A 22,824-nucleotide genomic window follows, 5' to 3' on the forward strand; every position below is an offset into this window, starting at 1 on the left:
CAGCCCCCAGGCTAGTTATACAGCCACACTTGAGAGCCCACAATATTACTCCAGTTTTATCGCGTGTGGAGTTATAGCGCAGTGGTCTCCCACCGTTCAATTCTGAACCATTCGTCCTCTGAGCCCTTCTAAATCTTCACACGAGGAACTGGCGGTTTGTTTGTATACGTGTCCGCCTGATTAATCTAGTTCGAAAAAGCCCAGATTCGACCTTCGCGGACACTCATGTGTATTTCCCTACATTTTCCTTGACTGCGTTTGATGTGTTTCTAAATCCGACATGAGCAAAACTCGGTTACAAGGACCATGACAGCCGACACAACGTACTCGTGTGGTACTACGGCCATTTGTATGCCCCATGCGATGAACGAAGTCATTCGAATTTTGCCTCAGCCTGCAACTGTGCGTTCCCACGCCGATCTCCAAACACATTTTCGCGCTCCCCCAACATGTTGTAGGTTGGCCGCTTCCCTCCATCGGGCCTTCTCACCCACGCCAGGCTCATCGTCCGTTGCCCTTTCGACATGCGCTAGCTTCATTCCCACAGCTGCGCTCCTGAGGGTGCTGTCCGAATGCGCCGCTCTGGGTGTACCCGCGCCAGACACACGAAAAGCTCCCGAAACTGAGAGCGCCGTTTTTCCCGAGCACAAGACCTTCTATCGCATTGGTGCCCTCTTACCATCCCACAAGCACTGGTCCGCAACACGTCGCTTCCATCAATCGGCTTCGCGTTCGCTGCGCACCCCCGTACCGGCTGCCCGCAATAAAGGCAGCTGCAGGGAGGCGTACAGTTATAGAAGAGAAGGGCAAACGAAACGAGGACATGGTTAGCGCAGCACCTGTCTGTCAGGATGCTCCGAGTGCTCGGGAGAGGGCGAGCTGCGAGCGCAAATGTGCTTCTTCTGCTTTTTCGAGGGGGTGAAGTTAACGTAGTGACCCCCACATGCTCTGCGTTCCTCCCGGTCTTGTCCTGTAGTGAGATCCGCTCCGAGCCGCCACGCGGTCCCCCCGACCCAGCTGACCTGCCTCTGCGGCGGACCGGACGCAGCATCCTCTGCTTCATACTGATAACGACATGAGACGTCCCGCCGAAACAACCTGTTCTTGCTCTGGATACTGATGCACGCTCTCACACATTTGCTCCGTGGCCGCTTGCGGGTCAAAGGGACAGAGACCCCCGGGTGTGTCCCTTGGCTAGCCGCGTGGCACGCCGCTGTTGCAGCAACAAGATATCTAAGTCTGTCAGAGCCCTCTACACGAGCACAGGCGCATGGCGCAAACAAGCTGACACAGAGTCTGTGTGGTTTGAAAGAAACGAAAAGAAAGTCCGAGGCTGTAGGGAGAATGCGTTGACGGACAGCTGCAAAGCGTGTCTGGACGGCTGTACCCGCGCATACAGGTATCATCCGCTGACCTGTCTGGCTGAAACTGGGCTTCCACCTAGGGTGCTGTCGGCCTTCCCAGTGGGCTTCGATGGCAAGTGATTTGTTTGACACCAGTTAGTCTGACTGGTTCTAGAATGAAATCGAGACTGCAGCGTGTCATACTTTGTTGCTCAGGGACGCATATGATCTTCAGCCATGAGGGAGGCCGTCTGGGGCGAGGGTGACATGTTGCCGCTGGGAACAGCACAGGCTGGAACGTGTCGTATCCGCCTACCAAGAAGTCTCTCAAGGTGTCAGACGCGTATTTGCTTCTTCGCAGTGCAGACTGTGTGCGTTACGGGGGAGCTGGGGGGCTCCAAGTGTCATCGCCCCTCACGTGGGCACGTGCTTGTCCGCGTCATTTCTCTGGAAGATATCCGCCTCCAGAGAGGGGGCCTTCCGTCGGAGGTTCATTTTCTCTCACGGAGGACAGCCCACTAGACGGGGGTGAGATACATTCAGCACCACATGCCTTCGTTGAGGCCGTGGCAGGAGCCCCCGCGGCATCCGACGTTGGCGAAGGCGCCTCGCGTCCTTGGGAGCAGATGAGCAGCGCCTGGCACCGTAAGTGGCTTACTGGTACTGACGAGGAAGCACGGGCTTCGCTTGCGACAGGTTTGCCCGTCGTTGCCACCCCCGCTGCCATAGGAGACGCGACCCCGCCGCACATACTACCGCTGATAGATGAGGCACTACCTAGAGGCAGTCGGTTCATATTTAAGGAGGGCCGGCGACCGGGAAGACGGTATCGCCGCCATGGAGAGGTCGTGCGAACCTCTGTTGCTGGTTCAGGCTCGGTTAATGTTATTGTGTTGGCCTCTCGTGATAATTCGTGGGGGTCTAGGGTTTGTGCCGGGTGGCGGTCTGTGCGAAGAAGCTTCAGAGGGTTAAATCCGCGAGCGGGGGCTTCGCAGGAGTTTGGCGGGTCAGAATACGGCGGAATGGCAAGGTCCGTTGCCTTCGGGGGGAGCATGGAAGCGACAGGGAGCGCGGTGGCAGTCTACCAACGTAGCACTACGAATCCGAGTTGGAGGTTCCTCTAATTATCGGCCGCAAACCGAAGAGGAGGCAGCTCAAATTATCGAAATGTACAGTCACCCGACATGCGGCTGTTCCCCCCGGGCGTAACGTCTGAGCAGTTGCTGTACAATTTTCATCTCGCTCTCCCCATTTTCTCAGGTCAAATCCCCGGAAGACCTTCCCTACTCGCGCTACAAAATGGTATGTTAGTGCTCAACTACCTGGATGTAGTGCAGCCCTTTGTGTGCGACCTTTTCGTTATTTACGAAAAACTCACGAGTAAAATTTCTTGGGGAGTGGTGAGTTTTTCGTAAATAACGAAAACAGCTGATCGAGTTGGCAGCCAATCTTGGGGCATTCAAGCTTGTGCATGCCCACATCAAGCCAGAAAACCTGATTCTGGATTATCGTGGAGTCTCGTATCTGGCAGACTTTGATCAAACGCACGAAGCAGGTGCCCTTGTTCCCTGTCTGTACGTGGTCTACGTGGGTGGCTCCATCCTTTCTGACCCACAAGCGGTGAAATGCTTTCTGAGCGACCCTAGTCGCAAGATTCCTGTATCAGCTCACGACGCTTGGGCGATCGGGATGGTAGTCTTCGACATCTTCCGCACCAATATCCATATCAGACGAATGGACTACAATAATGTCAACAGCCGAAAGAACTTCGTGGTTCTCAGTAATCTTGCAGGTCCGTCAACATCCACTGAATCCCGGCCCCCCATCGACTGGACCTTCTGCAGCAAAGCGCAACCGAGCGATTCGGTCAAGGATCTGACCCGTCCCTGCTTGACCTTGATCCCCAGAAGAGATTAGACGTTTTGAAGTTCTATAAGGACTCCAGTTTCTTCAACGAAGGACGCCAGAGCCCGAGCTAATCTTAGGGAGCCCCAATGTGCAGCGCATATCTTCATGCCCCGTAGCTGCTCCCACGAGCTCTGCCCGGAGTTTGCCAACGAGTGTCGGTTCTCACGCTGCTTTACTCGGGGATTTGCTCGTCACACCTATTTTCCTTGCGTTTTTGCATCCTCGCCTGTTTCCAGGCTTAACTGTTTTCGTGGCTAAGAAGAAGAGCTGGTACTGCTGCGCCTCCACATTGTTGACTGTATATTAGGTACTGACGGTAGAACTATCAAGCGTCTTCGTCCAAGGGGATTTCTTGGATATGGGTTTCGCGGGTAGCGTCAGCAATATAAAACCGAGAAGCTGTTGTGTCATGTCTACCGACGAGAGGATGTACCGCAGACGAAACTCATTGTGGATTGTGGTACCTAATCACCAGTCCGTGCAGTCTCTGCATGTAGCAGTTCCCAGTCCACAAAGACCTGATACCAAGGTCGCGTTCAGGCTTGTAGTTTGGGGCTAGGCGCCTAATAGCGGGAAGGCTTGACATGAGTCATCGTGAGTGAGTAAGTAAGCCACCGAGAGTTGGGGCCGTCTCAAGGCAAGATAGCTGACGGTCTACTCAGTTTATATGTGTGTCGATAGTGTCATCCTGCTTGCATAGGTGTATGCTGGCCCCTGTTCGTCGTCGGCCTTATCACACGAGCTCCGTGATATCGCTGCAGAGTTTCAAAGTCAAAGACCGGTTGTCAAAGCGACGCGATGCAACAGAGAAAGAGACACGAGCCTGTTTGTGAATATCGTTCGTTGCGAGGAGGAGCCCGCTGTCAGGAGAAACTGATTCTTAAGGGACTGGGCCTCTCCAGCCATCAGAGAAGTCACTCGGTTTCTCATTGTGTCTCTCGCCGCTGCATATCCAGGAGGAAACAAAACGCACGGCGAACGCAGTAGCAGGTGCATTTACACCAAGAGGGGGGACTGCGAGATGCCGTGTTGCTCTTGCGGCTCCAGTCCAGGCTGGGGATATGATGCCGGCTTCGTACTCCACCCATTTTCGGGGTTCACACACATGTTAGATACCAAGTGTTTCTCTACGCGCACAATGACGTTCAAGCAGGATGTTGTGGATTGGCGGCTTTCCTCCCTCACACCGCCTCGCCCTCACCAGGTTCATCACCTGTTGCTCTGCGTCATGCGCTAGCGAGTTCCCTGCCAGAGTTTTGCTTGCGAGGTGCTGTCCGAATGCGTCACTTTGATTCTCTCCGCGCCACACCCGGGAAAAGTTGCCGAAAATGAGCCATACGTTTCTCCCACGCATATTCCCTTTTTCAACCGCATCACTGCCGACTTACCATCCCACAAGCACTGGTACTCAACCCGTCGCTTTCACCAGTCGATATCACATTCTTTGTATACCCTCCGTGCCCCTCGCCCCCTATTGAGGCATATTCAGAGAGGCGTACAGATGGAAAAGGAGATGGGAGTCAAAATGAAGTCATGATGGTATGGGACGTGCCCTTCAGATACACCCAGGCGCTCGGGACAGAGCAGGCCGCGCGTGCAAATGTGCTTCCTCGGCGTTTTCGCGGGGTTGAAGACCACGTAGCTGTCCACGAGCTCTGCGCCCCTGCAACGCCTGCCTCATGTGCCGAGATCAGCTGTGCGCCGCTCGGCTGTCCCTCCGAACCAACTGACCTGCCTCTGCGGCGGACCGGACACAGCAGCCTCTGCTTCATACTGACAACGATATGAATCCGAAACAACCTGTGCTTGATCTGGATACTGATGCACGATCTCGCCGAGAGAAGGCAACGAGGCCGCGCTCGGCTACCGAGTCAGGGAGCCGGGGGGGGGGGGGGGGGGGGGGGTGATAAAGGTAAGGATCGGAGCTGAGCGACGGAGTGAGCATGCAATGTGTGACTGCAGTGAAGACAGATGGGCTGCTGTCTCGTGAGCCACAGGCGTATCGCTTATTATTCTACTCGCCACGAGCTCATGTCTGCTTCGCCAAGTCCCACGGAACGTGCAGCCAGTGTCCCTGATCCAACTCTCATACGAAAACACAGTAAACGGTCTGCGCACCGGATTGTCCTTTGGACGCTGTAGGATCAATGCGGGAGTCTTACTAGTGGTGCGTGTATCCGCTGTTTCAGTCAAGACCTCGCGCGCCTAGCCGACGTGTGGGGTGCCGAGGAAGCACTGTCAAGCCCAGCATAGGGGAGATCTATACGGGGGGGTGTTGCGGTAGTACGATGTTGGCTAGAGGAGGATTCAGGATGCCTTGCGTGTCGCAAGGCATCCTGAATAAACATCTTCCCCACGCCCGTCTTAAATCATGTAAGGTGGTTATCTGGAGGTTGACGAGTGTGTCCGCATTCGTTTACGTCTTTGACCCCGCCTTGTCCACCGGAACAATGTAGTTGTGTCGACGTGACGATGGAGTGAGACGTGTCCACGGCCGCAGTACTGTAGAGCTGGAAAAACGCTCGCTCAGTTTCAAGAGCTGCCAAGAAACGGGGTTTATATGTGGGACACGGCTGCATGTGGCGCTACCCGAGGGAAGCGAACATATTCCGGCTAGCCGCTTGACGGGGGCAGGCGAGCCGGTCACAAGACACGCATGCCAGTTACGACCCCTGTGACCCGTCCAGAAGGGGGACGCGTTTGTCTCTCTGCTTCCAGCGCGTCTGTCGTTGGACGTTTTCCCATGGCCTTTCAGTATTGTCGCTCGAGTTTCGTCTAACACCTGGACTGCACTTGGCTATGTGACAGAAATCTTACTGGAAGACTCTCGCCCCCGGCGGCAGTCAATTGGTCTGGACCCCAGCATGGCCTGCGGCGACTGCAGGGTTTTGACACCGAAAGTTGCTACGAGCTGCTCCGAAGGCTTCTTGCAATGAGTAACACTGTCCCGACTACCAACCTCACAGCGCGACAGCCTATAGCGAGTTTGCGCTTTAGGAGGCGTTTTTATCGTCCACGACGTCTCTCACGATGCGCGGCGCTGCTTTCCTTTCTAGCCACGGACGTACTCGTCCGGACTATCGGGACAGAAGCAGTCTTCGCAGCATCGTCCACGCTTCGCATCACTATCGCGCCTCGCCGTCATTTGAGCGACGATGCGTATCCGCGAGAAGAAGTCCCTGTGCTCATCCCGTCGTTTTCCGATTATGTTAAGAAAACAGAGGAGCGGCAGGGTGCGCCTGAGAGCCGCCTTGCATTTCTTGAGGCATCGGGAGGAAGTCCACCCGATTCCGAGCGGCCGAACGGCCTCCCAAGTTTGCTTGAGGAGCTTATGAGTGTTTACTATCGAAACTGGCAGACCGAAGAGGATTTACAGACGCAGGCCCTTCTTATAGGTTCGCTGCCGCAGCTGTCCATCGAGGACGACCCCGACCCTGACATTCCGCCAGCGGGAGTTGAATTGGTTGAAATGGGACTTGCATCTGCCGCGACGCTCCGGGTGCAGCATAAGAATATACGGGGAACAGGCAGCAAGGTCTCTGGGATCATTAGAAGAGATAAAGTTATCGGCTGCGGCGCATACAACATCGTCGTGGCAGCCACTATGGCTCCTTCTTCGACGTGGTCGTCACGCATTCAGTCTTGGTTCACGTCTTTTCGCAGAACCATCCGGTGCTTTGCTCCTCAAGCGCCTCGGCTGTCAAGGGGCCCCGAAGAGGATCGGATAGCAAGCATCTCGCCCCGTGCGCTGGCAGCATCCTCGAGCGCCACAGGTTCACGGCTCGCCACAAGGCCAGAGAGAGTCATCTTGCGCATTCGCATGGGTAGACGCCAAGGTTTTTCGTTGGAACAAGAACAGGCACACGCGAACCTTTTGGTCACGGAACTGCTTAGTCCAGAAACAGATCTGATGCGCCTGTTTCCTTCATCGATCACAGCCGAGACATTGATTGACACATTCCACTTTGCGGTTCCCATGTTAGCCGGGCAATTCAAGGGATTTCCGAACCTCCTTGCGAGGGTCGGACATCGTACCTTGCTCAATTATGTTGAAATCATGCCACTCCTGCCAACTGACCTCTTTCTCGTGATCAGGCGTTTCTCGCAGAGTTTAAGGACGACCCTTGTAAAACAAGTTGTCGAGTTGGCCGCGCTCCTTCGGGCTCTCGGGCTGGTGCATAGGGATATCAAGCCAGACAATTTTCTTTTCAACAGGGACGGCGTAATGTTCCTGGCAGATCTGGACTCCCTGGAGAAGGAAGGGGCGAACGTCCCATGTGGTACCTTTGGTGCTAGTGATTATGCGGATCCAAGCATATTTCACTGCTTCCTGACTGACAAACAAAGGACAGTGAGAGTTTCCTTCGCTCACGACGCCTGGTCACTTGGAGTGTTACTCTTTGAAATCCTCTGCAACAACTACCCCTTCCCGCAAATGAGTTACGACAATGCCTATGAATCAACTACCGGAGCGTTCCTCACGGCACTGGCTCAAATGCCCATACCTCAGAATTCAAGGCCTGTCATCGACTGGCACCGGTGCAGAGGACGGCCAGTTAACCGAGAGTTGAAAGAGCTCATTACCGGGCTGCTTGACCTCAATCCGAGGAAACGGCCAAATATTGCCGATTTTTACAAGTATTCCAGGCTCATGAACGAAGGCCGCAGCGAAATATTGCGACACAGAGAGTGCGGGTACACGAATAGTGTCTTTGTGTAACTATCAGTTCTATCCGCAAATGACCACAGTTCGACGCCGCGCGCCTTGTTCTGTGCACGTCTTGTTTTCAAGGGAAGGGGAGAGAAGTGAGAGAAAGCTCCTCTCACCGTACAACGCGCGGTGGAGCACGCTATCCCTGACCAGTTTACGAGTTCGCGGCCAGGCTATTGCGTGTCGGCAGCAGCCTCGCATCGACTAACCCTCAAAGATCGTCAATGGGGACATCGAGCGCGTACCAGGTTCCGCACTGTCGCCTCTTCCGCGAAACCACGTCCACAAAAGCGCCAAGCTTTTCGAAGCCTGCTCAGTTTTTTTTCCCTCTCAGAGCGGTATAGTGTGCATTTTGTAGAACTGCATTCTCAGGCGTGGGCTGTATGTGCGTCGGTATTGGACTACATTCGGCGCTACTGTAAGATGCAGCGGCGGCGTCATGCCATCTTCGTGCCTCGCTGTGATGATGTGCTCGTCCGCCAAAGCGTGCGGCGCAGGACGAGGAGGCGCGATGGCGCACTCTTCCGATTTCTGCTGCGCTCGCTGCAAACGCGCGAGTCTATTCAACAGTTCGCGGGCGGTTTCTTTATCTCCGACTACATGGATGAACCCCTGTAGATGAATCGATTTTTCCGGTAATCCTAATCTGGCGATGTTGGATCGCGGTGCACCCCCCGAATGCCCTTTGCCTGAACTGGAACGCAAGACGACAGAGATGGTCCCGCGACACTATATGGAAATATGCGCATCTAGTGGGCGCAAACATCACCACACGTAACACCACTACTCCCGTCGAGCTAATGACAGGGCGTACGTTGCAGCCTCAACCGCTAACGGACCTGTTCATGGAATGGCGTCCTGGTATCTCCTCTCTTCTGGCATGTAACTAGAGCTCTCGAGCCATCTGCGAGCTACACCATAGAGCCAGTTTAGTGTTAAGGCGGTGCTAATGCAGTACTCGGTACAAGACCAGCTGCTCTACGCACCTGATGCTCGTAGGCGTGCCTCACTTCCCTCGTTGCTTTGTCCAGTCAGCCAGAAACAAGAGTATCGTTTGCGTTGGGCTGGAGAGACGCGCACTGCCCAAACGATCCCTTGTATGCGCAGAGCCACGTGCGAATTTGATCGTCCTGGTTCTCTACGTGTGAGAAGGTTCTCCCGGGACGTCTGAAAACACCAGAATAGATGCGCACATAAACGACACACGACGGAGCTCTTAAAACTCTGTGTTTACGGGCTTGTTGTGCTGCGTTCTCTTTCTCGTCCCTTTGAATCTGGTGAGCAACTACTGCTTGGCAAAAACGGGCGCTTTGGCCTCAGTAGAAATATCCCACTGGAGAGCATGCACGACGGCGCAAAATATATTTGGCATGGTCCCCCCCCACAGACGGCGCTACGCGTTTTGGCGTGCCTTCTGTGTTTGGTTTGCACGTCCCTATTCTTCTCTCGTCGTCAGCAGTACACTCTAGACTGCATCGTCGTTTTCCTCCTCTTCCTGTGTCCGGCCTTTCCTTCCTTTCACCGCCACGTTTTCTGTCTTCTTGCCGCCTTGCGTGTACGGCCCGGCGCCTCTCTTGCTTTCTAGCGGTGAAACTCTCTTTCTCTGTTCGTCTAGAGCGCCTCGGTCCTCTCAGACTTCAGCCAAGCTTCCCTCGTTCGTCGCGTCAGTTTTTTTTGTTGCTGCCCTCACCGCGCGGTCTCAGGGGCCAGGCGCCACACGGTCGAGCAACGCATCCCTGTCTCGAATAGTCTCCGCCTTCCGAGTTAGTTTTTGTTCCTCCCTACCGTCTGCGTCCTGCTTTCTCGATTTTCTCTTCTAGGCTCTCTGAGACCGGTCCGGGCTTTGGAAATCCGCGCGGATCTGTTTTTCTTTCCTGAGGGGAGCGTCGCCTGCGCTGGCAGTGACCTCCTTTTCCGCGTTCCCCCTTTCGTTTCCCCTACTTCCCTCTTTGGCGCGTGTCACCATATCTTCTGTGCCCGAGGGTCTCCCGTTCTTTTTTCGTGCAAGGTCGCCAAAATGTCGGGTGCGACAGCTGCGACGACGCCGCCTCTGTCGGCGCAGGTTCAGGCCCTGCTGCAGTCTCCCGAGCTGCGGTACGACCCCTCTTCGCTGACTGTCTTGTGTCAATACACTGAAGAACAGGTGGCGAAGAACACCTACGACCAGGAAGCGTGCCTCGCAGTCCTCAAACTGTACCTCCTCTATCCGCAGTGCTTCTCCGCGGACCTCGCGCGAAAAATCCTCGTCAAAGGCATCATGAACCTCCCCAACGAAGACTGCGCGGTCTTCGTGGGCATGCTCCAGCAACAGTCCGACAAGAAGGAGTGGAAGAAGGTTCAGGAAGCCATCCAGCTCTGGGAAATGCTCGAAAAATGCAGCTTCAAGCAGGTAGAAGTGACCCTCACGGGCTCTGCCCGGTGATCTCTGCGGGTCTGTCTGCGTGGCTCCAGGGATCTCGGCGTGTCGCCGGAAACCCTCAACTGGCGGCGCACCCTCTTCTGGCTATCAGCCTAGAAACTGCGTGGGGACGCGCACCTTCGCCGACTGCTGGCTTTCTTGTTCGTGGACCCTGCGGGGTGGCTCTCGGTGTCTATGCGCGGGGTATGTGTCGTTGTTGTCGGGTTCGCTGCCGCTCGCCCACTGCTGGGTTCGTCTCTGCGTGTCTCAGGTCTGGGAGTTTCTGAAGGAGGCCTCGATGGCGGACGTCGCGGCGACACCTGGGCTGACAGACGCGATTCGGCGCTTCGTTTGCGACGTGGTCGCGCTGACGTACGCGTCCGTGTCTCTGAACGAGCTCTGCGCCTTCCTGAACTTGGCGCCGGGCTCGCACGAGGCGGAGCGAATTTTGAAGACGCTTGGTTGGACTGTCGAGGAGGTCTACGTGCCCGCGAAGGAGGCGGGAAAGCCGAAGGAAGCCGTCAAAGTCGTTCGCGTCGTCGGCCTCGCTGCGGCGGCGGCGACCGCCATCAAGGAGGGCGAGAGCGAGCGCAGCCGCGCGCAGGCCCGCGACGGGAAGGGCGCCGCCGCGACCGCCGGTCAGGCGCTCGCCGTCCGGAAGACTGTCGAAAAGTACATGGTGCCGGAGAACCTCAAAGCCTGCATGGCGACACTCCTCAAGTGAGGCATCTGCAGTGTGCGGCGCCTGGAGGCATGCAGAGACCCGCATTCGCACATGCAGCTGGTATGCCACGGGCCGCGACCTGCGTCGCTGGTATGAGAGGAGCGAGCTGCGCGAAGAACGACTCAGGAACCGAGAGCGGCGCGGCAGAGGAGAGGCATCCGTACATGCGTACACGAACATATATACAGATGTATGCGTATGTATGTATATATGTATGTATGTACATGATACGTATGTCTACATACGTATATGCATACATATGTGTATGTGAATATATATATGCATGAACGATAGCGAGGGGCGAAGGGAAGCTGTGAACGCAGGTGCAGGCGATGGAGGCGGAGAGTCCGAGGCGGCGGAAAACGGAAGACAGACAGTCTATGCCAAAGGCCTCATGTGATCCCTTGCTGCTGTCCGTTGACCGGGGAAAAGGCGTCGTGTGTTTCCAAGACATTGGGTTTACTCTCTCCTGTTTCTGTTTCGTTTCATTTTCTTTTCTACTCGATTCTGTCTACATTGTCCTTGTCATGCCACCACGTCTGTGAGAACTTTTTTCTTCCGTCGCCTCTCTCTGGCGAGGTGGGGATGGACGTGTTCGCCTGTCGCCAGTTTCGGAGGCGAGGAGAGTCCGATGCCCCTCCCCCACAGCTTGCGGCCTCCCGTGCCCTCGCTTTTTCTCTTTGATAAAGATTTTTCTTTTCGACCTGGATCTCATCCTCACGCCGCTCCCTGTAGTGCTTGTCTTCCCCGCTTTCTTCTGCCACCAGACTCTTTGTCTGCTTCACGTTTACTCGGGCCTCGCCTTTTTCTGGCATCTCCTCCTGGCGTTTTTGTCGCATCTCCCTCGCTCTTCGTTTCCTGCTCCCTCTGTTACCCCTTTGCTATGTAGCCTTCGCTTGCTCTCCCTTCTGTCTGCCCTTCCCGTACTCAGGTATTATCTCGCTGACTTTCTCTTCCCGTTTTCTTCTTCCATGTCTCGTGAGCTGCTCTCTGCATTCTCACTGCGCCCCTTTCTTTGATTTCCCGATCGGATGGCGCTATTTCATGGCGCAGGCGAGCTCACGCGAGGCCCTCTCTAGCCCACGATTTCCAGGCCGATTCCTTTTGCGTTGGCGCGGCGTGCTGCCTCCCACACAGTGAATTGCCTAGGCGCTCGAGGAATGGGATGTGACAGGCACGCGCTCTGTGAGTGCCGCTGTAGAGTTTCCTCTTTCCACCGAGTGAAGCTAGAGAGAAGCCTGTAATCGATGACTCATTGCAGGGGCAACAATGGTTTGAAACGCGCGGTTTCTATCCGTCGCGGGGTCACACAACACGTTGCGCCTCAGATCAACCCCAGAATACAGGAGACATGCGCACACGCGACCGTTAACTAGTAAAGAGAGCAAACGTGCACAGACACTCCCCTGTCGAAACAGTCACCCATGAGGAGCTTTTTTACTCCCCTGCACACGATCAGATTCGAAAGAAGACACAACTACGATGGCGCACCGCGGACTCGCGCTGCGTCCCTTCTCTCCAACCAGAGGGAACGTGGCTCTGTCCACGCTGGGCTTCACTGGACTGGGGGTGCGCAGCAACTCCAGACTGCGGATTTCTTTCACTATTCCTTTTTCTCTCGACCGTGTACGAATGAGTGAACAGAGCCCGAAAACGGAGAATCCTCGAGGATTTCTTCGCGCGTCTCGTCCAGAAGAGACTCGGGACACGATCTGCCTTCAGTGGAGGGGGCTGAGAAAGCGCGTAGGGTGACAGCCACCTGAGAGACGAGATGACAGAAGAGAGACTGAAAGCCTAACGTAAAAGAGAAGGGAGGCGGGGTTGACTGCGAGACGGAGGTAAGACTGGGGGGAGTCGGCGAGTGGAGGCCGAAGGCTGAGACTTCCATTAGTTGGGCTCACAGATGGGCGCGGGACCGCGCGTCCCACCCTGGTTGCTTGCTTTCTATTTCTCTGTCGCATCTGCTAGAATAAAGGAAGCAGTTTCTTTCTTGACTTTTCCGCGTGCTGCACTGAATGGAATTTGGTCTCCTAGGGGCACTTCCGGCGGTTGGCGTAGACGGGCTGTTTGGCTTGCTATCCCCGGTCACACGCACCCCCGCGGGTGACCCTGTGCTCACCGTACCAAGCTTAGGAAAAAGAAGAGGAAATGAAGGCAGCAGTTCAGATAGACGAAGACGTACGGGAAGCGTGTAGGAGGGCGGATGAACACCTGCAACACAAAACCGGAGAAACAGCTCTGTGCGTGTCGTGAGTCGAAGGACCGAACGACGGAAGAGGCATATCACACGCGACACGAAACCATAACCGGAGTGCGAATTTGCGCGGAATAAAGGGCTGCGGGGCGCCATGAAGAGGGGAAGAGACTGACATGGCGCGCGGCAACACAGAACGTGCGGGGGAAAAGGAAAAAGGGAGCACGCGAAGGAAGTCGTCTGAAGGACACAAAAACCCCCCACCAGTAGTCGCCTTTCGGCACCTCAGGTCTGGCTTGGTTTGCGTTAGAGAGCGCAAGAAACAATGGAGCGTGACGCGCTGAATGCATATGCAACGGAGCCAAACGCGCGGAATTATCACCGCGTTCCAGTTGCCTCCTCACTTGGGGTAGTGCCGAAAAGAAGGCCGCAGGCAGCCATCCAACAGGGCTCAGGACAAGCGGGAAGAGCCTGGAGAGCCACTCGTGCCCCCCCCGTTCTTCCCGACACGTCTGATCTCCTTGTGGACAGAAACGCGCCGCTTCCTCACGCGCCACACCGCTAGGGAACGGCTTCCCTCTCTTCCTGAGGACCTCAGCTAGCTGCCGGTACACCTGCGCCTCTTCAGAGCGCAGCGTTTCCAACTGTATGCGCTTCTGCGCAAGCAGGTCGAGAGGCCGTTCACGGGGCGGAGAAGCGGGGAAAAGGGAAGCGCGCACCGTCGCCACTGAAAAGGTCACATGTAAGTACACGCGCCGAATAAGAAGACGAAAAAAGAGGAAGAGACAGAAACCAATGTCTGACGCCGCCGCACCATAGCGCCAGGCGGTCAGAAAGGCTGAGACAGCAAAAGATCGCGGACTCCCATGCGTCGACGAAAAACGAGGCGACAGCGCCCCAAGCCTGGAGCGCAGCGTCGCTTGACGAGTGGAGGAGCTCTGCGGCAAAAAGGGAGTCAGACCATGCGTGCGCGTCGCTGGCAACGGGTCGGACGACCGCAAATGGGGGACGAGAAGCGCGGAGAGGAAGAAGAAGCAAACAAGGAGGAGACTGGCTGGAAAGACCAAGAAGTCCTTCTGCATCAGGTGAAGAAGGGAGAAAGTCGCCATCATACTGTACAGACAGGCGAACTCAGCTGCAAATGCACACCCGATACAGTCACACGAAAATGGGCAAGCCGGGACGGTCCGCGAAGCTCAAGCCCGAAAATCTACGCACGGAGTGGCAACGTGCGCATGCGACCCATTCGCCGATTCTGTATACTCCCGAAAAGGCGCCCTCCGGTAAGCTTTCGCAGTGGTTTCCGCTTTGCAATGTGTAGCGCATGCGCGCTTCCAAGCAAACATGATTACCGTGATATTGAAATCCAACACTTTTAGCTGTCTTAAGCAGTCCAGTGGGGTGGTGGTGTACTGCAATCATCAATGGGGCCAAACGATCAAAGCTACATCTGAACTCGACTCCACGGGAGCGCATGTGCCTTATGGAGGCAATCGGACTGATCAAAATATTTTCCTTTCCGCCTCTCTGTTGCAGGGAATATGGGTGGAACGCCTGCGCTGGGGCCCTGCGTGTGCTGCCACCCTCTGCGGAGTTGGCGGCTGGTTTTTGTTTCCTCGAGCTTACGCGTTCGCGGGAGCATCAGCAGCGCCGCCGAGAGGGGGAGGAGGATGGCCTTCTCGTGAACGTGGAAGGAGAAGAGGAAGAAAGAACTCGCCGAGCAGAAGAGGGCAGCGAGGAACCGCTCCCGCGTCGGGTGTGCGTACACGGCGACACATGCAGGGAGCAGACCAAGCAGCGTCAGGCCGATGGAGAGAAGCAGAAGCATCTTTTCAGAGAGAAACGGCGACGAGTCCGCAGCAAGCCGGTCTCTCAGCCGAAGGACGGGAGAGAGGACGATCCACACATTGGCGACGTAGTCTTCGTAGACTCCGCGATGAAAAGGGAAGATCCGGTTGTATAGAATCGCGAGCGAAGACGAAAACGCCGGGGGCCGGAGCCCCGACCGCTCGCCGGTGCGGCGGCCGTCGACGGGCGCTTCGCCCGGCGGAGGAAACAAAGAGAAGGACCAAGCGAGCGACGCCTCTTGCTGCTGAGAGAGGGACAGCGGTGCAGGCGGGTGGAGCAATAGAAAGGGAGAGAAAACGCACGCCGCGACGGCGAGCACGACCAGCGCCAGGCGCGAGACCCTCCACATGCAGGTGCGGAGCGGAAGATGAAAAATCTGCGGAGTCTGCAGGCCTGACAAGGCACACAAACCAAACGGCAACCGAGCCCTGGCTCGCAGAGACGGCCGGCTCCATCAAAACAGAACCGACGCGAAACACCGAAACCACGAAATCGACTCCCACCCTTCTTTTTCCCCCCCCCCCCCCCTCCCCTTAACCCTAAACCCTCACCGACGGGCTCAGCCGAAGCGCAGACCCCGAGTGCGGCTTACGTCCTTTAAAGTGGAGCCGGCGCGAGGCCCGGGAGAGCAACACGGCGAAGAAGGCCGGCGCGAAGTACAGCATCGTTTGCTTGAACAGCAGTGCGAGCGAGAAGCCTGCACGATCAGACACGCCGCCCAGACAAGGGAACCCAGAATAGAAATTCAACAATACAACCCCTAGCTAGGATCGCAGATGGTCTTCGAAGACAGGTCGGGAAGCATCCAGACAACTCAGCTGACATGAAAAAGCTGCAATATGAGTGTTTGTTTATTATGCAATGAGCGGCGCGTTTGAGACTACTGTACACACGCGAATGTTAATATGTAGTTAGGAAACGAGATTCTATTGGGATAGCATGGTTTCGAGGCTCTGAGTTACTCCACCAGATGACTCCGCTTACGAGACGACGTCAATAACGTCTTCACGAGTGCGCGTTGCACGCGAACGGATGAGCGACAACGCGAGGAAGAGACGCGCGACCCGCAAGAGTCTGCTTCATCGTGGACTAGGCGCAAATCACTCACAGAGAGCGCAGCACAGATCTTGGCCGCGGAAGAGACAGGCAGCTGCGCCGGTGACCAAGCCGAGCGCGACGCCGTTGTACTGGAAATGACCATCGTCGACCAGGAGAAGCGGTGGAGAGAGCAACAAAAGTGCGAGCGAGAGGAAGCTCGACGTCTCCGTGCCCGCACAGCGACACGCGGGAGACGCGCGACCGCAGAAAGAGTCTGATGAGAGCCGGCAGAGGAGCGACGAAGCGCGCGCAAAAAACGAGCCGGAGGGTGACGATGGAGAGCGAGGGCGAACGGGACCCGCAGGAGGGGAGACCGAGGCCGACGTCGAGGCATGTGCGCAGCGAGCGGCCTCGCGCTTTTCGCCGCTGAACAACTCCGCGTAAAGCCCCGACGCACCGCGCGCGTTTTGGGCGGGTCTGGTTGCGTCGCTCGATGGGCAAGTCGCGAGTTGCAGCCAAGACGGGGAGTACGGCACCCGCTGGCTGGCCTCTGCCACTCGCGCTTCGCTCTCCTCTGCCTCTCCCCCGCCGTCCTCGGGCGGGGTCTGCTCAGCCTGAGAGGCCGACGGGGGGGACGAAGAAAAGAAGAAGAGAGAGAACAGGACAAAAGTCAGGAAGTCCGCGGCGATGACAGTCCACCTCATGAACACGCGGAGAAACTCGTCTTCAACCGCGCGGAACTCTGCGTCGCTCGAGGCAGCGACCGCGACATTTCGGGCCTGCTGTCTCGCGTTCGGCGTTCTCTGGTGCGCGCCCTCCTTCCGTTCGCCGCCGCTCTCGTTCGCTGTCTCTGTCTCCTCGTGTGCGCGCTCTCCGTTCGTCTTCGCGCTCGGCGCGCGCCGGGCTTCGCCCTCCCTTCCGCGGTCAACTGCCCGCTCGCCCGCGTCCTCCTTCGCCGTCTCAAGACTCCAGAGGCCTGCGTGTCTCCGCCAAGGCCACAGGACGACGGAGGGAGGATGCGCGAGGAAGGCGATCGGGGCGAGCGCCAGAGCGAAGAACGCACTGAGGGGGGGGTAGTCCAACGGCCACCAGAGAGACTTTATCTGAGGCGAGAGCGAGGCGGAGGCGCGCGGGTTTGCGTCCTCCCCCGAGGCCTCGGCTCGCGGCGGCCTCGCATCTGGCGGAGCCTCTCTTCTCGCTCGCCCCCGCCCCCGTCTCTCTCTCTCAGCAGAGGAAGAAGGAAAAGAGGTCGGACCCCCTGCCGGAGGGGGATCGGACTGCGAAGCAACTGGAGCCTGTAGAAAGGAGGGGGGAGACAGGAATGTGCCGTAGGTATACCAGACCGAGAGAGGAAGATTGAAAGTTATTTCCATCCAGTGACGCTGGGCTTCAAAGTCTCCGTAACCTGTGAGAAAACGCAGAAAAGTCAAACCTCAAGGAAGCCACATGTGAAACATCGGACTTGCTCCTCCGCTTCCCACTTCCGCCCCTCGGGAAATGCTCCTCTCTACACTATCTCTCTCCTTTCTTTTCTCTAGTTTTCTCCATTGTCTCCCCTTCTCTTCCCGCGTGTGTTTCTGTTATCGTTTGCCGTTTCCCGAAGGCTGCTGTCGGATGCGGCGTCTCTGCAGTTGAGCGTGCCGCTTAAAATTCGTCCTTGTCTTCCCCAATTTGTTCTCCATCGTCCCCCTCTGTTCTCCTGCGCCGCCGTCTTTTCGTTTCTGTCTCTTTTCCGCTTCTCTCCGCCTCGCGCCGCCATTCCTTCTACCTGACTGAAGACGCCCTTCGCCGCTGTACGGGTGAAGGCCGAGAGCCGCGCGCACCAGGACAGCGAAGAGCAGCAGAAGGATCCCTGCGGGTGCCCTGACCGTCTTCATTCTCTCGAGAGCTGTGCAGAGCCACGACGACTGCGCCGGACTCGTCTGCATTCGGTTTCCCCCCCTCGGTGGCGCGCCGCCGCAGCAGAGGAGAGCGCCGCAGAAGAAGCCAGCGGAGGCGAAGCGCAAAACTCAGACGCGCCCGCGAGATGCCCCTTGCGCGCTTCTCTCTCCGCAGCAAGCGGCGAGCAAGGCGCCTTGGTCGCGACTCGCGCTGGCTGCGCAGCGGAGAGAGAAACGCGCGAGGTTGACGGCTCCAGGCGGCAGAGGTTGACGTGTGTGCTTTGGCCCTGATTCTCTTCCTGCGCTTGGAATGAAAGAAGCAGCAGAGCCGAGCAGAGACGACGCAACAGAATCACCAGCGAGAGCGACGGAAGCCAGCTCTCGCCCAGCACGGCGTGCGTCAGAGCGTACGCCGTCCCCTCCCTCGACAGCGCCGCGAGTCTCTCGTGCACGGCCTCGCTCAGCAGACGGTGCGGAGACTGCGGAGAAGCGCGAGACGAAGAGGGCGTCGAGACAGATGCGGGAGAGGCCGCTGCTTGGTGCTGGCGGCGGCGGATCTCCGAGCGAGAGACAAACCGCCTGAAAAAGAGACACGGCGGCTCGAACGGATAGTCCGCATAGACTTCGAGGGTGAAATGGAGAAACAGGTCTTCCTCGCCTTCTTGAGTGGAAAGATCTTCGTTGCTTCGCTCCTCCGGCGTCGCCCCGGCACTCTCTGCGTGCTGCGCGGCCTTTGCTTCCGCCTCTTCGAACGCGCTGGCGCTCGAGGGAGCAACGGCTGGAAACCTGACCGGGCTGGCGTCGCTCGGTATCTCGTCTGCGCCCCGCAAGGCTCCAGAGCCCCGCTCCGCGCGCTGCGGTAGACCTAGGAGTCCGTTCAAGTTCACGTAGGCCTGAAGCGCGAAACCGCCGTAGGTGCGGCAGGCCGGCGGGGCGGGCGGCGTCTCTTCAGCCTGGCTGCATGCGCTGTTCAGGTGCCTTGTCTCTGCACTGCCCTCGGCGCCTGCAAGTCGCTGGTGCGCATCGCGTTCGCCTTTCCTCATCCGGTCGTCTCCTTCCGCACTCCGCGCCTGCTGGGCACGCAGCAGTTCACTGAGTGTCGGGGGCACGAGGAGAAACACATGCTGAAGTAAATCTGTGTCCGCAGGCTGTGCAGGAACGCGACGCGGCTGCTCTCTCTCGAAGCGACCGCCCCCGCCGCCTTGCTCGCTTCTGTCTCCCTGGGAAGCGCACGCGAGCCAGCGGCGCTGGGGAGAGGCCCAGGGCTCCCCGCGCGCGAGGGACGCGAAGGCGCTGGTGTGGATCCGCAGCTGCTGAAGCTCCGTCTGACAGCGCGCCAGAAAGATTTTTGAGCGCGGGTGAGACAGCAGAGCCGCGAGGGACGAAGCAGAGGGGGCAGCGGCATAGGGAGAGCCAAGAGAGGCGACGCGCCGGAAAGGAGACGCTAGAGCCCAGCTGGCTGCGGGCGAGCGCGAGAAGGGCGCAAAGAAGCACTCCGGCGAGGAGTCCACACCTCTCGGAGCGCGAGGGGACGCCGCGCGAGCATAGGCGGAGTCGCGAGGCGCCACGCGGGCGTCGCACGTTTCTTCCTGCGCGCCCTGAGGGTGGCGGCGATGCGCGGCTACCGGCCCGCCTTCGCAGACGTGCATCGCGCCACTGCGAGCCCGACTCAGACGATTTCGAGGCCTTTTTCCCTCGCGCGCACAGGCGCAGCAACGGACAACGCCGCCCCAAAATAGAGTTATTTGGACGAGCCTCGTCGCTTCCGTCGCTTCGTGCGAGGCGGCGGGGAAGGAAGAAAGCGGCGCGCTCAGAGCTGCGTCACGGCTGACCTGAGCCAGGACCTCCCGCCACAGCCTGGAGAGAAAAGCGCCCTAAACCCCGCAGGCATCGAGGGCACGGACACATGCGACTTGGCGAAAGGGGAGCAGAGGAAACAGAAGAAATCAGGCGGGAAAAGGGCGGAAAGAAGAGGACGGTGCGCAGGAGACAGGGGAGAAAAGGCCCGCGCTGGAGGGGCGGCGGCGACACAGGAGCGAGGCTCAGTCCCTCAGTAGGACGATCATAGAAGCTGAAGCGTACGCGTTCTTTGTCGTTTGAGAAAGTATTCTTCAAAAAGAGAGACGGAAAAAGAGACGAAGCGCGCCGTACAGAGAGCGCGAGGAAAAAGGCCGGGATGATGTCTTCTTGGGCACGCGGATGCCGCGACGACACGGAGACACAGCCGTTTGCGCGCCTAAGCGCATGCGCCCGAGGGCCTTGTAGGCCTTTCCCCTGTCGTGTGGATTTTCCCTATAGTTTTCGAGTCTTTTCCATTCTCTTTTTTTCAAACAGATGCCGCGTGCTGGTGAGTGACGTCCCGTTATATGCTCTCCTTTCGCGAAGCTCGGACGCAGTCCAGCCAGCTAGCGCGAGCGGAGCAGTTGCCGTGTGACGGCGAAACTGCCCGACTCACACACGGCAACGGAGGAGCTCACTCCCCCAAACAGGGACACCTTTTCGTGTCAGTCAGTAGACGCACACGCAGGCCCTGACAGACGATCCACCGACTGTGTGAACGCCCACAGGGCGGGCCTAGCGGGCACGACAGGCCAAAAGTATACGCTTTTATACATCTGTATATTCGCATGTACGTACGTGTATCTGCACGCTCATATTTCAGACATCTCTGTCACGACTTCTGAACCGGGATGCGGCTCAGTCTGCTGTGAGATAACACGGCGCGCCTTCCTCTCTGGTCAGGACTGGAACTTTTCCAGTAATAGCTCGACTCAGGGAACGTCTTCGTACCGAGCGGGAGGCAGCTAAGAACTTGTTAGGTGAGTCCTTTCCCTTGCAGCTGAAGCAACGAGCATCTGTTTCCCAAATTTGCTGGCACGCAGGACTGCCCACACGACCCACAGCGCGCTTCGTTGCTGGTCAGCCACCCCTGGACAGTGCTGCATTGCCGCGGCAAAGACTGTCAATATTTCTGTTGGCACATATGCTCACATTTACTTTGGTATGGTCGCCCGTGGTTATCCTTGCTTTCGCTCTGTAGGCGCGATAACTACACTGTGCATCTTGCTCCCGCTCTGTGTGCAGCCATGTTCTCTGTCTTCCCCTGGGATTCGCGAAGGAGACTCTCTGTCCGCAGATGAGATACAGGCGGACTGTATGTGGTTCACGGGGGCATGACTCTGCTTTCGAGCCCTCTGCTGTTGTACACGGTGCGGAGCAAACTTCGATGTACGGCTGACCAATGAAGCACGAAACTGGTCCTGCCGCATCACCGGTTCGTCGACGCGCTTCGGCCGCTGGTCAGCTCCATGGTCGTGCATTCTTTGATCTGTGGCTTTGCGGTCTGCTGTGTCTTCGCGGAAACCGTCGTTCATGCAGTCATCGATCACGTGCACTTGCTAGAGTCCCTCGACCGGCGTCGTGGCCGCCTCTGCTGAACCAGTGCCAGGCTTGCTCAGCCTTGTGTTTTGTCGAAGTGCTCCCTCGGGGGGAAGCTTACTGCGCGTCCCCGTCCAGAGCGGGTGGTGGGCGGGTGCGTCTCTGCGCCAGAAATAAAGAGAGCATGCATACACCCATCCGAAGGACACATCCTCGGGATGGGTGTATGATATATCACTCACGACAGCGTGCGCTCGGAGATGCATAGTCGTGCACGCAGAAATGTGAACTTACATACAGGCGGCCTGCTTCTGCCTTTGCGCTTCTTCGCATGTGGGCTCCTCGGCGCGGTTGAGTGTCATGAAGCTTAGTGTTTAAAAAGCCTCGCGACAAACCTACAGCACGACATGATATCTCCCCTTCGCGGCGGCAGGGGCATTTGCGCAGACGCGGGCATACGCGTCCACCAGTGGATCACCAATCTACTTTCCGGTGGCGTAAAAGCGGATTTTCGACTCATTTTCTGGGCGACACACAAGGCATCTTGAAACCTTTATGCTCGCTTGGTTCTCACACCGTACTGCCGTAACGCTCCGCACGACGACTCTCCCCTCAGCGCGACAGTTCACGTCCGGCACTCGCCACTTCTACTGTAGGCAAGCAGGCTACGGTGAAGGGGCGAATAGACACACCACCAGTAAGACACACTCACCCTAAACCCTAATGACGGCGTACAGCGTCCACATGGCAGCACCGTGGACAGATTACTTACTGTGTTTTCCTATGCGGCTCGCTTCCGCGACGCTGGCCTCACGCTCCGCGGACTCGACTGTGCCGCCATTAGCCCTTGGCGAATAGAACAATCAGCGATATGTTTGAAGCTGGCGACTAGGGGTGATCTCTCTTCACTGCAGTGACACATCGCCCGGTCAGTTCCGCTGCTGAGCGCGTCCTCGTTTCCTTCTCTCTGTGCGGGTGTGCATCAGTATCCACTAGTGGCTGAGGCTATCCCGGCGAGGATGAGGGACATTGTGGGCGGGATAGCTGGCGGACCCTGTAATCGAGGGCAGAACGGCACTGACCCGCCGGGCAGGAACCTGAGCGGTCAGCCAGTCTTTCATATCTTTGAGGCGGAGACTGGAACACCGGCTGAATACACACTACTACTTGCAAACGCGACCGCGGCAGGACGTTTCTGCACACGCGACAGACCAACAGGCGGAGGGCCTGACACGGGAGAATGATAAGCGGGGAGAAGCGGACATCCCACTGCATGACACTGGAACGTGACTTTGTTGCCTAGAGACGGACGTGATAACACACGCACAGCACAGGCAAAATTCTATGATGTAACCGTAGCTAGCATCAAATTCCCAGGACCGCCCAGCTGGTCCCTTGATCG

The 22,824-nt window shown here is 57.4% G+C and overlaps 3 protein-coding genes across 3 annotated transcripts; 2 read left to right on the forward strand and 1 right to left on the reverse strand.

Annotated features, from left to right (window-relative positions):
- Window positions 1–6,183: 6,183 nt before the first annotated feature.
- Window positions 6,184–7,971, forward strand: BESB_001990 (rhoptry kinase family protein ROP39; the record flags this gene model as incomplete). The annotated part of the gene is made up of 1 exon (XM_029358954.1): window positions 6,184–7,971. The coding sequence occupies one exon, from the start codon at window positions 6,184–6,186 to the stop codon at window positions 7,969–7,971; it is 1,788 nt and encodes a 595-aa protein (XP_029221867.1).
- Window positions 7,972–9,979: 2,008 nt separating this feature from the next.
- Window positions 9,980–11,084, forward strand: BESB_002000 (SAC3/GANP family protein; the record flags this gene model as incomplete). Its single annotated transcript, XM_029358955.1, has 2 exons — window positions 9,980–10,351; window positions 10,632–11,084. The coding sequence occupies 2 exons, from the start codon at window positions 9,980–9,982 to the stop codon at window positions 11,082–11,084; spliced, it is 825 nt and encodes a 274-aa protein (XP_029221868.1).
- Window positions 11,085–12,687: 1,603 nt separating this feature from the next.
- Window positions 12,688–19,693, reverse strand: BESB_002010 (uncharacterized protein; the record flags this gene model as incomplete). Its single annotated transcript, XM_029358956.1, has 7 exons — window positions 12,688–12,843; window positions 13,209–13,295; window positions 13,683–14,413; window positions 14,905–15,519; window positions 15,719–15,823; window positions 16,235–17,569; window positions 18,073–19,693. The coding sequence occupies 7 exons, from the start codon at window positions 19,691–19,693 to the stop codon at window positions 12,688–12,690; spliced, it is 4,650 nt and encodes a 1,549-aa protein (XP_029221869.1).
- Between the last annotated feature and the right edge of the window lie 3,131 nt (window positions 19,694–22,824).

This window comes from Besnoitia besnoiti, chromosome I (assembly GCF_002563875.1).
Source record: "Besnoitia besnoiti strain Bb-Ger1 chromosome I, whole genome shotgun sequence".
Taxonomy (NCBI): domain Eukaryota; phylum Apicomplexa; class Conoidasida; order Eucoccidiorida; family Sarcocystidae; genus Besnoitia; species Besnoitia besnoiti.